Genomic DNA, 14133 nt, shown 5'->3' on the forward strand with positions numbered 1-14133 from the left:
TGCTGACAGAGTTCATCGATCGCCGTGCTCGTGGCGAGCCTCTACAATATGTGTTAGGATCCGAGTACTTCGGAGAACTAGAGATCAGGTGCCGGCCAGGTGTTTTAATACCAAGTGTTACGAAGTTGCGTATCGTCGCATGTTATCGGGGGGCACTAAGGGACCCTCTCTCGTATTGTCGGGCAAAAGAGGATACAAAACTATCTACACTATCGAATGGTACTATATAGGGGCTAGTATACAGGGTCTGGGGTCCCGGGTATATAGGAACCAATATACATGACTCACAGCAGGGCCCAGTGGAGTGTCAGTTCACAACACTCCCCTTGACAGTGCACTGGGGCTGTTCAATCCATCTCCTCATCCCAATCATCATCCTGATCATGTGCAACTAGGGCCAAGGCCTTTGAATCTGAGATCTTGTTCTCAGAGACCACCTTTATCATTCCTTGGGCCATTTCCAAGTATGGGCAGATTGAAACATAGTGCCCAGCTTGATTGCATAGCTTGCATCTCAGTCCTTGTCTGTCAGACATCTTGCTGTCTGATCTTCTTCCTCTGTGAGATGATGATCCTCTTGATGATGCAGCTCGGGCTGCAAAGGCCACCTCCTTTGCAGTTTGGAGTTCTGAGACCAGCTCTTCATCATCCTCCCCTATGCACAAAGATATCCACCAGATTGCTTTGTACTGTGACTTTGGGGTGATGGGTGTGTGTGTCTCATGGGAGATTGTGTGATACAGGTCTTCTCCCCTCAAGAAGATTTCCATCCTTCTGAACCATCCTTCTGCATTGTCCTTGCATAGGATTGGGCATGGTCTTTTCTGAAGTCCGGAGGATTTGTCTTGAGTATCCATTGTAGTCTTGTAGAATTAGTATTGGGTCAGATGGAAAGTTGTCCTTCTGTCCCAAGGAGAATCAAAGCGGGGAAAAGTCAAATGATTGCAGGGTTCTTCCTATACATGGGTCACCCTCTGTCCCTCCTCAGATTAGAGCCTCCTGTTGGAATGATCCGGCCATCAAGCAGCCGTGCTTTCCTGCTGGCATATGGGAATCAAGGGAGCATACCACTTTGGCACCCTCCAGCTCAGGACTTCCTGTAGCTATCCCATAAGACAAAGGTAGGTTCATGACTCCTCTTGATCCTGGATTCACCATTGGCCTCCAGAGGTAGTGAGAGGTTCAGGCAGTCTCTGAAGTGTTATGAGCCATCAGCAGTCCATGTCAGAACTGCCTTGCAACTGCTTCCTCCCTGAACATAACATATCTGGTATAAACCAAGCCTTTGGTTACTGCAAGATCTTCCTTTGAGAGTTGGCAAGTTCTCCCAGCACCAGAGATAAGGTACTAATCCAGACAGCTTGGGGTGCAGTCTCTGAAGTGTTATTCTGCCAACAGCAGGTTTGGTGTACTGCAGGTTGCTGTTACACTTTCTGCAGCCCTCTGTTGCAACATCCTCTCCCCTTGTTGTCTGTCTTGGTGTCCTCACTCTAACTATCATTCCTCAATGCTCTTCTCTCTTCTGCATTTGGTCTCAGCTGCAGGTGGGCTGGCTGCAATTCTGCATGCAGCTGCACCGCTGTTTTCAGTCCCTCAGCTAGGGTCCATGGGGTCCTACACCCAGTTGCAATCTGGGACTCATGTTTAACCATGGAAAGGGTTTTGCTCCTTCTTTATACAGGGGCACATTGTCCTTTGTCCCTGAGCACAGAGGGCACAGTCCTTCCTCTGTGTGCCTGTCTTCACCCGCAGGCTCCTGGCGCAGTCTCTGCTGCTACTGTCCCTGTTTATACAGCCACAGCTCGGGCTGTTTCCTTGCTCTTCTAGCTCGGTGTCTCGCTGTTGCCAATAGCGTTCCTGTTGTCCTGCCTTCGGCTTCCGTACTCTGTCGGTGAACCGCGCCTCGCCTTCTATCGGAGCTTGGAATACAATAGCGCTAACCCGGGCTCATAACCTGTTACGAAGTTGCGTATCGTCGCATGTTATCGGGGGGCACTAAGGGACCCTCTCTCGTATTGTCGGGCAAAAGAGGATACAAAACTATCTACACTATCGAATGGTACTATATAGGGGCTAGTATACAGGGTCTGGGGTCCCGGGTATATAGGAACCAATATACATGACTCACAGCAGGGCCCAGTGGAGTGTCAGTTCACAACACCAAGGTGTGATAGCATAAAGGAGTATGTAGATAGCGGTCATTCTCTAATTCAGGAAACTGTAGACCGGAGACTGTAGCATCTACATCACACCTCGCACATGTTGTCTCGACTGATTGGAGATCGATCGCCGCAGAGAAAAAGCCTCTTCGAGTACTTGATCTCTGCACAGGCAGTGGCTGCATCCCACTCTTATTTCACCACGAGTTCTACTCCCATGAGCAAAATAAATCCAAGCAGCTCGAAGTGGTAGGCGTAGACATTTCCAGTGATGCTCTGAGCCTCGCAAGAGAAAACTTGATACATCAAATTGCGACACAAGGAAAGCAATACAGCTCAGGCTTACCACGAACCAAATCTCTGCAACACATCGGCTTCGTCCAGGCCGATATCCTAAAAGACGACCAGGAAATGCCCGAAGATGACCGGGACGATGGACCTCTGCCTCTAGCTCAAGCACTGGCCCGCCTCAGCGACAGCTCGCCAACAACGTACGATATCCTGACCTGCAACCCACCGTACATATCTCCCAGATCTTTTGTGACCACCACCGCACGGTCAGTCAGGCAGTATGAACCAGTTCAGGCTCTAGTGCCAGCACCACAAGACACGAAATCGATGACAGATAACGACATCGGCGATTTATTCTACCCGAAACTGCTTGCCATAGCGGAACAGATTGAAGCAAAAGTAATTCTCTTCGAGGTCGCGGATCTGACGCAAGCACAAAGAGTGGCTGCGATGGCTGCTAGACAAGGGACTTGGGCCAGAGTCGAAATCTGGCGAGACGAGCCAACGGCGGAGGCCGTCTCAGAAAGTGTGCAAATCGATCGACACAATATAGCCATGCGGGGCGTTGGGCATGGGAGAAGTGTTGTGGCATACAGGGAGAAACTTGTGACAGAGGTCGCTTGATAGGGAATGAAGATAGTCTGGGGCGAAGAAAGCATTAATAGGTGTCGTCTTTCTTGGTACCACATCTCTGTTCTCAGTTCGTGGACCATCTACTGTCGCTCGCAATCCAATCACCCTGGAAATGCATGTAACCTTGAAGTGTCGTGTTGCGAAGAGTAGTGTGATACTGATACTGGTGTGGTTGTCATAGTCGTCAGTCCCTCTCTCCTCGCAAAGCTTGCCTGTAGCTTGATATCAGCCGCCAATAAGTAAGTATGAACACGGCGAGGCACAATTTGTAAGGTGACAAAGGAAACGCTTTCGAGATCTACGGTTACAAGCAACTCTACTACGATCTTGCTCTCCTGGCGCTTGTAGTCTGTACAAGTAGAGCGCTAGAGAGCTCAACCATCCATCATCTAAACAGACATTAAGCCATCTACGACTTCTCGAGGTCTGCCAAGATCTTCTTGCCCTTCTCCTGTGCATCTGCGAAGCTGCCGACCATGTAGAAAGCACCTTCTGGGAGCTCGTCACCCTCACCATCGATAATCTTCTTGAAAGAGCTGATGGTCTCCTTCAGGTCGACAAGCTTGCCCTCAATACCAGTGAAAACCTGGGCGACTGTGAAAGGCTGGCTCAGGAAACGCTGGATCTTACGGGCACGCTCGACGGTAAGCTTGTCAGCTTCCGAAAGTTCGTCCATACCCAGAATGGCAATGATATCCTGGAGAGACTTGTACTCCTGGAGCATTTGTTGCACCTTCAGGGCAGTGTCGTAGTGGTCCTGTCCGATGATACGTGGGTCAAGCATACGAGAGGCGGAATCCAGAGGGTCGACAGCAGGGTAGATACCCAACTCAGAGATACCACGGGAGAGCACAGTGGTGGCGTCCAAGTGAGCGAAGGTGGTGGCAGGAGCAGGATCAGTCAAATCGTCAGCTGGCACGTACACGGCCTGCACAGATGTGATGGATCCCTTCTTGGTGGTTGTGATACGCTCTTGCATACCACCCATGTCGATGGCAAGAGTTGGCTGGTAACCGACGGCAGATGGGATACGACCGAGGAGAGCAGACACCTCAGCACCAGCCTGGGTGAAACGGAAGATGTTGTCGATGAAAAGAAGCACTAAATCTGTTAGCAGATGGATTTTCGAGGTCACAAAGGTTCAGATGCTCACCATCCTGTCCTTCTTCGTCACGGAAGTATTCGGCGACAGTCAGCTGGTTACGTCAGTTAGCATTGGTACATTGTAGTGTAAGTGATGAAGTGTGCTGAGGTGGGAGTGTAGGGAAGTGGTGAGCCGAGGGGCAGATTTTGGGTTCTGAGGCCGGAGTTTTCGCGTGGCTCCGCGCGTCAACGTGATGCTGAGGCCAATAGATCGGAGCGATGCTGCATGCGGAGCGATCGAAGAAGATGCCGGAAGCCCAGTGGGAAAGATGCCCTCAATGGATGCGGGGGTCGAGATGCGCGATGCCGCGGTAGACCTTGGAACCAGTATAGTCGTGTATCTCGCGAACGAGAACAGCCCCGAGGCGTCGTGGGTGGAAGCCGGATTGACCCAAAACATCTTGCATGCATAGTGAAGGTGGAATGGGGGACTTAGTACTTACACCAGTAAGAGCAACACGGGCACGGGCTCCAGGAGGCTCGTTCATCTGACCGAACACCAGGGCGACCTTCGACTCGCCCTCGAGCTGAATGACACCAGTTTCCTGCATTTCGTGGTACAAGTCGTTACCCTCACGAGTACGCTCGCCGACACCAGTGAAGACAGAGTAACCACCGTGAGCCTTAGCAATGTTGTTCTGATCACCGTTAGTAACAAGTCAGCTTCGTTGAGTGCCCGAAAAGCACGTACAATGAGCTCCTGGATGAACACAGTCTTGCCGACACCAGCACCGCCGAAAAGACCAATCTTACCACCACGGGCGTATGGGGCGAGCAGATCCACGACCTTGATACCGGTGACGAGCACCTCTGCGGATGTGGATTGGTCGACGAACTCCGGAGGCTCCTGGTGGATAGGAAGCTTCTTCTCGTGCTTGATGGGTCCACGCTCGTCGATTGGGTCACCAGTGACGTTCATGATACGGCCAAGAGTACCTGGGCCGACTGGGATCAAGATTGGGTTGCCAGAGTCGGTGGCAGTCTGTCCACGGACGAGACCCTCGGTTCCGTCCATGGCAATGCATCGCACGACGTTCTCGCCAAGATGTTGCTGTCGCCGCGTTAGCGCCGCATCCTCGCTTGTATCCCAACATTGTGTCTTTTTCCCATACCGCGACCTCCAAGACTAGCTTCTGTCCGCCGTTTGTTGCCTCGAGAGCGTTGAGAATCGGTGGGAGCTGATCAGTAGGGAATTTCACTGCCGTCGCATATTAGTAGATGCTCAGACTCGGCAGAGCTTTTCCCGTGGCGGGCGGGGAGCGCGCATACCGTCCACGACGGCACCAATGACCTGATGAACCTTGCCATCACGGGCAGAGTCGCTCGAGGCGAATCGCTGTGAGATGGCAGGCACGAAGCTCTTTGGCTTGAGGGCCTGCTGGCGAAGAGCAGGGCGGAAGGCCGAGGCGCGCAGCGACCGAGCGATGCCGCTGGAAGGCGTCAGTTCCGAGCTCCAATGGCTCCAGCAATAGATTGGCCGTGTCGAACTCACTTCTTCAGCATCTTTGCGGTGATGGAAAGGTGTTGTGGAGTGGAGTAGCTGTGGTGGTCCAAAGCAAAGGAGTGCAGTCGAAGAAGAGCTTGTCGACCGAGAGCACCCGAAGTCCTCGCCAAGATGGAGCGTCCGTGCTTTCGGCGGATCTGACCTCTTCTCACCCACAGATCGCATTGCCTCACTTCTAGCAGCAGTGCAGAGCTGCCTGTCACTCGATGATTCGGTACGCCTGCCACTACTCCATGCTGGATGCGAACAGCATTCCTATCGCATGTGCACAGAAGCCACTCTGCACAATCACTTTCATCTTCAGCTCCGATTCCACACGGCCTGCCAAGTATCCCCAATCTTGAGAGAACATGAAGACACATTTGAACATTTGACATGTCGCTGGTGAGTATCAGAGCAGCATGTCGTTCTCACTGCAGTTGTGCCAGTTGTGCTTGCTCCAGAGAAAACCAGGTCTAGCGAACTTATTGATACGAAACATCGCACAAATGGCAACACCATAAGAATCACAGACGTCACTTCTTACGGAGTACATGTATGTGAGTCTGCTGCATCGCACTTTACCTACAAGTCCTGCCATCGCATTGCCGACGCGTTGAAACACGCTCCTCCCACATTGAGCTTCCGCCGGAAAGCAAAATGGAGATTCGCCTCTGATTACACGTCTTCGATACTGCGTTTACTGCCACAGGGACCTAAGCATGTCTTTGCCCCTTGTATCTCTGCCTCCTGCGGCGTAGTTGAGCCATTCTGTGTACCGAAGAAAGACAGGCAACAGCCAAGCTCGCGGAGATACGGAAGCGCTGGTGTCTCCGTATCTCCATTTTGCTGTTCGCAACTAGACTGAGGTGCCCTTACTCTACACATCTGTCTGCCCAGCCGTAGACTCTGCGATTGCCTCTCATTCCCAGAAGACATGAAGCATGAGATCTGCGCCACACTCTCTGCGGCATCCCAGCCAATATTGAAAGAAAGCAAGACGCCTACTGTAGTACCCAAATCCCAAACCGAATCTGAGCACTATGTAGAGCTGGAATTGGGAAGATGGCGCTACCACTTTGGAAAATCTCATACGACTTACGCACGACCTTATGAATGTCGATGCTCCGACGTGGTACGTGGATCCCGAGTCCAAGACTGTACTTGGGCCCAAAGAAAAAGTCGACAATATTGCCGGAGAGTGTCATCTCGAACTTCCGCCCGAGGTTGAAGCTCTGCTCCTCTCACCGACGCCGCCGTCTTTCAAGACTTTTCCTCGCTCTGTCTGGCCCGAAAGACTCAACATGGGGTGTCTACGTTGTATGCCTGACCAAAGAGGGAGATCTCCCTCGCATCTCCATCGGCAGTGGCACCAACTTCAAGACTGCATTCTGCATACTCTGCTCGATCTTTGTGTAGCATGCCATTAGGTGAGGATTGGGACCCTCGTATCTCTGCCGTGCGCAATGTAGCCGCGGCACTTCGTCTCGAGAAGCGAGTTGGGCGCGAGTTCAAAGTCGCCACGAGACATTGCGATGTGTGGATGTTTCTCATTTTCCATTTCGCGGTCTACAGGTATGGTAGCCCTGCAACATATATATGATACCAAATTGATGACTTGACTTCTTCTGTCTAGTAACAAGGCTGGAGCATGGAATCTGCCAGCTTCTGACAGCCTGCCATACACGGCGGACTGAGTATTCGCGCCTAGAAATTGGCTTGGCCAGTGACCTAGCGAGGTTAGCATTGCTTGACTAGACGTCTGTAATTGCGGCTCACCAAGTTGTCGCTCGTCACCTTGACATCCTTTACGACGACTCTGTCGCCATCAACGCTCTCAGCCCTGACCGCCACTGTGTTTGTTCCGGTGCCGGAGGAGAGCTGGAAGAAATTATATGGCTGTCGGGCAAGTCCGCCCTTCCAGGTCTTGCCACCATCCGTGCTGTACTCCAGTTCTGCTATGCGCTGGGGTCTCTTTAGCAAACAATATGCCTCGAAAATTGAGTGCAGCTTACCTTGTTGGCATTCACGACTTGAGCAGAGAACCAGTTTGCAGACACGCCAGATTTCATGTGAACTTGGAGTGGTTTCTAAGTTGTCAGCGCTTGCGTATCATCGCGCTGGAGCTTTCACTGCACTCACAGAAATTGGACACTCAACATAGTCCCAAGTCACATCGATGATGCCTTTGCTTGGGTCCGCAAGCTTGGAGAACGCATCGGAGTACAGATCGAGATGGTTCGCGCCACAGCCAGGGCATTGATCAGTGACCTGTATTCAGTCAGCGTCGATCACTCTCGGGCTTTGGTGAGCTTACCATAGCAGTGATCTTCTTGCCGTTTGGTCCTGTAACTTGAACACATCCGCCACAAGCTTCGCTGCCAGCCCAATTGCTGTCTGAAAGTGCCGTTCCATATATACCCTGAGGAAGGGTGTATGTACTGAACGAGCACATTCCACCTTTGGTGTTGCCGCCGTAGAACGTAGCTTTGCCAGCAAATGATGCAGCAGCCGAGCCAGCGGCTGCGAGAATAATGAGCACTGAGAACATCTCCGGCAGAACGAGTGGTGTACTAGGAACGAATGTGGAAACAGCAATGGCGAGCGAAGCACAGGTAGGAAGAGAGCGACTGATTTATGTCAAAGAAAAGATGCCTTGCGTGAGTATATGAAGACACCTACCTCGCCACACGTGTGACCTCAGATGTGCCTTCATTATTCAGAAGCACGAGAAGAATGGGTCCAACGCTGCAGCAGCCCTCCCATGGGCGTGTTAGGCTGAAGTGCTGCGGCTAAGCGATGCCGTGGCGATGGATTTTTCGTCTTCACTGGTTATGATTTGGGTGATGTTTCATCTTGATGGTTTCGCCAGACCTGGCTTTGTCTGGACCCAGCAGAACTGGCTCAACTGCAGCAATGAGATCTGAGTATCCGACAGAGCTCCGGAATCGCAGTGCTCAGCCTTGCTGTGGAAAGCAAAATCGGAAATCGGAAACACGTCTCTCGCGATCTGAATTGTTTGCGCATTTTCCTTCGGTTCACCGAATGCCTTGATTAATCAGCAGGACGCAGAGATATAAGAAGCAAAGACATGCTTAGATCTCTCTACAGTAGCAGTAAGCGCAGTGTTGAGGCCGTGGAACCGGAGGCGAGTTTCTTTCTTGCTTTCCGGCGGGAGTCTGCTTTGACAGACATTGGGTCCAGTCTTCGCGATGCTGACTGCCTGCGTGCCTCTTGCAAGTGAGCCATGTCGCCAGTGGATCACCCTTCGTCTACATTGCGCCCTACACTTCTTGCTGTAGATGATCTGACGTCGCAGAAATTTGATGCAACGAGCATGATGGCGTGATGTGGCCGCGTGGTGCTAATCTATTCTCCAAAGGTAGGAGTAAAAACCGCCGACTGCTGAGCCACAATGGAAGGAACGTTCAGCCACAGCGTGGTCGAGGGTGTTTCAGAAGATAGCTTCGCGTCTAGAGCTTCTTCCTTTCCACGCCTCTCACTACATCGCGTATCATGGAGTGAATACCTTCTAATCTCCGCATTCTGCGGTCACAACATCACCCTTGACGCCTCCGCAGCCTCTTTGCCATGGATGAGGTCGAGAACCCCAATCTGCCCAAAGCAGGCGAGGCGAGTCCCACTCTGAGACCAACGGACGAGTCGCAAGATGCAGCGGATGCTATTGGCGTCGCAGTCACAGCCCCAGTAGACACAGCAGAGGCTGAAATAGTATTGGAGAGCGTTGACCCGACTGCGAAGCCCGCACTGCCCGCATCTCGAGCTGCTGTTCCTGTGCCTTCTCGTCCGGCCTTGATACGCGAGCCATCGAACCCACCTCCTTCGCAACCTCCACCAGCGCCTCCAGGGCAGCCGTCAGACCCACCCGACTTCACACAGGAACCGCCCGATAGTCTGACTCTGGCCGATTTGAAGCGAATACGGAACACATTTCCCAACGTTCAGGTTCCACCAAAACAGCAGCTGCTGGGGGACGAGAAGGTGTATGACTTCGACTACCAAGACGCACAATCATTTCCGGTGGAGTTGGAGGAATGGTTCAGCTACAGCGAAGATGAGTTGCAAAGGCTCCGGAGGTGCAAATCAGTGTTCAACGATGAGTGGAGGGCAAGCGAGGAGGGCAAGGTCGACTGGTTGGACGTCACTGAGGATGCGCGAAGGGCTTTCACCAAAACCAAGATAACTGCTTTGCAACAAAAAGATGCGCCACCGGAAGAGGTCACTAAAGCTCTCATGACGTTGACCTACGTCGGGCTGGGCATATGGAAAGAGACAGCAGGGCGTCGAGAAGGTTGTGCATTGGAAGATCTGTTCCCAAACAGCAACTTTGGTGGCTCGAGGCTCGACGAGTACGCATTTTCGAGTTTGCAAGTGCAATGGATTGTCGCCATGGTCGATACGCTGCACTCCAGCGGCGGTCTGGTGGCCATGTACGACACACTTCGGCAGATATGTGATCGCGACTTCCAAAATTCTGTCCCGGATATGTCGTCGCGCAACGAATCTCAATCTCGGCGCGGAGATGAAAGTATGGATTTGTGGTGTTGCTTGACACTCATGTATTTGTTTGTCGAAGTGGCCAGAACTGCAGGCAATGGACAGGCACTAAAATCAGACATTCTGGCACTTCAGCCCACTTTCCTGAACTATCTCACCCAGACTGTTGCCAGGTTGCGTTGGGACGAACATGCACCGATACCGCTAACGAAAATGCTTCTGCTCGCCTGGAAAGCCATCCTGATCACACTTGGAGGCATTTCGGATGTTGAGAGAGTCAAGTCATCACTGAAAGAGACGAGCGAGGTGGAAAAGGACACTCGCGGACAACCGCTGATAACAGCGTCTCCTTTGGACTACCATCTGTTTCGGCAAGAGATCAGCTCAAAGTACCCAGCATATCAACCTCCTCCGCCGCTTTTCCCCCTGGAACCTGAAAACAACAGTATTCTGCCACCGCTAAAGCATCGTCGACCCAGCTATGCCACGGTACCAGAGGTAGCCTTTACTGGAGCGCCCTCGGTAGGCACATCGTCCATCATGCATCAGCCTGTGCACATAGCAACGCCAGCACCTTCTCCACCACCTTCTCCTGCGGGGCCTGGTAAGGCCGGAAAGAAGCAGAACTACCAGACGAACCAAATGTTTCCCTTTCTGTACCCACCCCTCGATGCCAGTAGCAATGACCTCGGCGGCAAGGGTAGCACTGAACTACAAGATGCTCTCGTGGGGAGGAGGTGGGATGGTGCTGACATTCCCACCAGTATTCTCGAGGCCGCCGAGCTATTTGCCAAACGCATGCGGGCAACTCGTGCCATGAAACAGCTCTGGGAGGCACGTGTCGACTTCATGAAGCAAGAACGAGGGTGGAAGAAGCCTGATGATGATGAACAGGCCCCAGTCGTTGACGACTTCGAGCTTTTGGCAACCCCCGATCCGTCACAGACAGCAGAGCAAGGCAAACCAATACCGCAAACCGACGAGCAGCGGCGATTGACAAAAGTCAATGACTACTACCATGACTCCCTGCCACATCTGCAGAGCGTGGTGATAGTGTTGCTCAAGGCAGTCTTGCAGAATGTTACCGACCTTGTTACTAAGGGTAATGGTCAGAATGGGCTGCAAGCTGGCATTCAGTTCAACGACACGAATGGCGTGAACGGCACGAAAGCAGGCGAGAACGGCATAAACGGCCACACGGACGGGATTGAGAATACCATGGAGGAGCTCGACAAACAACGTTCGCAGGAGATCGCAGCGAAGGCTTTGAGCGCAATCCTGCTGCTGCTACTAAAGTGGTTCAAGGTCTCGCACATCTTGCAATACGAATACATGACGCAGCTTTTACTGGACTCCAACTACGTACCTTTGATCCTCAAGCTGTGGCAGACGCAGGAGATTGGTCGAGCCTGCCATTTCCGCTTGGATCGAGAAGATCGCAACTTTTTCTACTTCTGCCAGGCTACTTCCCGCACAGGCCCACCAGCAAAAATTTCGCCAACAGCCAGAGACGCCGGTGAAGAATCCGAAGACGAGGCCGCGCCACCACCCATCAAGCTGAAACGAGACGATCCGCCCGAGCAAGTCCTATCACCGACATTTGAAACCCCAGATTTCGCCCATCCTCCGGAGATCGATGAGCTTGGCTACCCGCAGACAGCACTCCCAGCCACGCCGCTCAAGAGCTATTCTTATCGCAATGTCTTCAGCGCCATCAACTACCTTCGTGTGCTGCAAAAAGTGACCAGACGCAAGACACATCGGGCGCTATTGCTCGTGAGTTACAAGAGCTCGAACCACCTCAAAAAGACGCTCAAGATTCCGATTCAAATGCTTCGCTATTACACACTGAAGCTGTTCAAGTCTCAAGTACCCTTCTGCGGCCGCAAATGGCGTCAAGGAAACATGAAGATCATCACCGCTGTTTGGCTTTCAGTCCCCGCAGAACTGCGTGATGATTGGTTGTCTGGTGGCGGAGGAGGTATGGGAGGTGCGTGCGTTGGTGATGTCGATGGCACTGTCGAGGACGCTCTGCCTCTAGAACAAAGTCTGCGAGCGCTGACACATTGGTGGAATGTTCGGAATTTCCCAGATGTGATGGGCGTTGATAAGGGGATGCTTGATGAAGAGCTCGATTACTTCACGCGTGAACTTGAGAAGATGGAACTCTTGAGGGAAGAAGAAATGGTGGATGAGCCGGTGTTAGAAGAGCCTTGGCAAGGCCCTATCGAAGGGTACTGAATGCTGCTGTGGTATGTAAATGGCAGAGTCATGCACATATTTTGTCTAAAGCTGCTGCCTTCACATGTGGCACCTACCGACTCTGGAAATATATTCTCAAGTGTCATCAACCTGCTGCACCCTTTCTTCGTTCTTGACGCGGGTGAGCAGCCGATAGCAATTGACCCGGCATCATAATATTTCCTTTCGGATGCGGACTTTCGTCTCTTGAGGGAGTCGCCGGACTGCGGAACGTTCATGTATTTCTCTCATTTTGATAGTTCTCGTCGTAATCTGTGGTAAGCGCTCAACGCCCTATTCTGCATTTTGAGCGCCAATATTACACGTCCGTGTATACCTACAACGCCTCGCTATGTCGAAAAAGTAAGCCATCCTTCTCCATTCACCAAGACTCAATGCTGTGCGGTGTTTCACTTCTGTCCCCAGTTCAGCTGAAATCTCCCCTCTGCGTTCTTATAGTTCTTGAGCTGCTGCACAACTTCACTCGCCGTCTTTCCCTCGACCATGATATTGGCGTTACCCTCCCCAACGAAACCCTCGTTCACGGACTTCTTGACCCATTGGAGGAGACCGTCCCAGTAGCCCTCCACGTTGAAGACGACAACGCCTCGAGCATGGATGCCGAGCTGGTTCCATGTGACAACTTCCATCAGCTCTTCGAGGGTTCCGTAGCCTCCACTCAGAGCGACGAAGCCACCCCCAGGACCAGACTCAATGACCTCTTTGGCCATCATGGCTTTCCGCTCGTGCATATCCTTCACGACCGTGGTCTTGCCGTATAGCTTCTCATCGATCAACTTCTCCAACGAGACGGTCTCTCCGTTCTCGCCCTTGCGCTCATACTTGAGTAGAGCTTCTGGGATGATGCCATGCACTGACGACGGACCAGAAAGTGACACGAGGGTTTTGGCGACCTCGCCCATGACACCTACGGTCCCGCCGCCATATACCAGATTGATTCCGTTTTCGTGGAAGGCTTTGGCGAGGTCGCGGGCGGCGGCGAGATGAGCGGGCGAGTTTCCAGCGGAGGCGCCGCAGCTAGAAATACATGTCAGTATCGTTGCACTGGTCGATCAGAGAAGGCATTGTATACTTACAACACGCATACCACGGGCTTCTTTGCCCCATTGGCAGCAGTGGTGGCGTCGGCTGTCATTGTGCGTATATTTCTGGTGACAGCGAGTGTATTCAGTTTCGAGGAATGAAGGAAGGACGGAAGAAGTCTAGAATGTACTGGGAAAGCCAGAGCCGGGTGGGTCAAGCGAATATATAGAGACAGTGGAGGGGTGAATGGGAATGCAAAGTGAATGACTCTTGTCATGGCAAAGCTTACTGAGCATGTGCTTTACGGCATCGTTACCACTGGTTGATACGCGGTGCATGCTTCTGCCTCCCACGGGCTTAGTCTGGCACGTTCTGTGCTCCGGCGCTCTCCCGTGTCACGATGTGTTGTCTTGTGCAAGATTCGAGGAGGGAACAGATGGACGCGACGGGAAGCTTTGGGTTTGCCTTTGTCATGTGAACGTGATCGCGCGTCATGGCACGACAGTCGACGCTGGAGCTGCCCGCTATCGACAACACACCACCGAACATCGCCTCGCTACTCCACTCCCACCACTACCACCCTGCGCTCCGTGCTATTCGACCGACCTGTCCCTATTCCTG

General features: G+C 52.4%; 5 protein-coding genes across 6 annotated transcripts; 2 read left to right on the forward strand and 3 right to left on the reverse strand.

Annotated features, from left to right (window-relative positions):
• Positions 1–2570: 2570 nt before the first annotated feature.
• CKM354_000046500 (uncharacterized protein) lies at positions 2571–3074 on the forward strand (the record flags this gene model as incomplete). Its single annotated transcript, XM_044795553.1, has 1 exon — positions 2571–3074. One exon carries the CDS (start codon positions 2571–2573, stop codon positions 3072–3074), a length of 504 nt encoding a protein of 167 aa, XP_044651488.1.
• Positions 3075–3492: 418 nt separating this feature from the next.
• Positions 3493–5729, reverse strand: CKM354_000046600 (F1F0 ATP synthase subunit beta; the record flags this gene model as incomplete). Its single annotated transcript, XM_044795554.1, has 7 exons — positions 3493–4184; positions 4237–4279; positions 4670–4864; positions 4918–5277; positions 5339–5424; positions 5496–5656; positions 5719–5729. 7 exons carry the CDS (start codon positions 5727–5729, stop codon positions 3493–3495), a joined length of 1548 nt encoding a protein of 515 aa, XP_044651489.1.
• A 1687-nt stretch (positions 5730–7416) lies between these two features.
• Positions 7417–8260, reverse strand: CKM354_000046700 (uncharacterized protein; the record flags this gene model as incomplete). 2 transcript variants are annotated; one of them, XM_044795555.1, is made up of 5 exons in its annotated part: positions 7417–7440; positions 7489–7674; positions 7725–7799; positions 7852–7980; positions 8027–8260. In XM_044795555.1, the coding sequence occupies 5 exons, from the start codon at positions 8258–8260 to the stop codon at positions 7417–7419; spliced, it is 648 nt and encodes a 215-aa protein (XP_044651490.1). The 2 variants fall into 2 exon arrangements, with proteins under 2 accessions (XP_044651490.1, XP_044651491.1); XM_044795556.1 differs by having other exon boundaries at positions 7489–7683.
• A 1040-nt stretch (positions 8261–9300) lies between these two features.
• On the forward strand, positions 9301–12468 carry CKM354_000046800 (uncharacterized protein; the record flags this gene model as incomplete). Its single annotated transcript, XM_044795557.1, has 1 exon — positions 9301–12468. The coding sequence occupies one exon, from the start codon at positions 9301–9303 to the stop codon at positions 12466–12468; it is 3168 nt and encodes a 1055-aa protein (XP_044651492.1).
• A 410-nt stretch (positions 12469–12878) lies between these two features.
• CKM354_000046900 (uncharacterized protein) lies at positions 12879–13789 on the reverse strand (the record flags this gene model as incomplete). The annotated part of the gene is made up of 2 exons (XM_044795558.1): positions 12879–13506; positions 13566–13789. The coding sequence occupies 2 exons, from the start codon at positions 13787–13789 to the stop codon at positions 12879–12881; spliced, it is 852 nt and encodes a 283-aa protein (XP_044651493.1).
• Between the last annotated feature and the right edge of the window lie 344 nt (positions 13790–14133).

The sequence above is a fragment of the Cercospora kikuchii genome, assembly GCF_019650295.1.
Source record: "Cercospora kikuchii DNA, contig_00001, whole genome shotgun sequence".
NCBI classification, from domain to species: Eukaryota; Fungi; Ascomycota; class Dothideomycetes; order Mycosphaerellales; family Mycosphaerellaceae; genus Cercospora; species Cercospora kikuchii.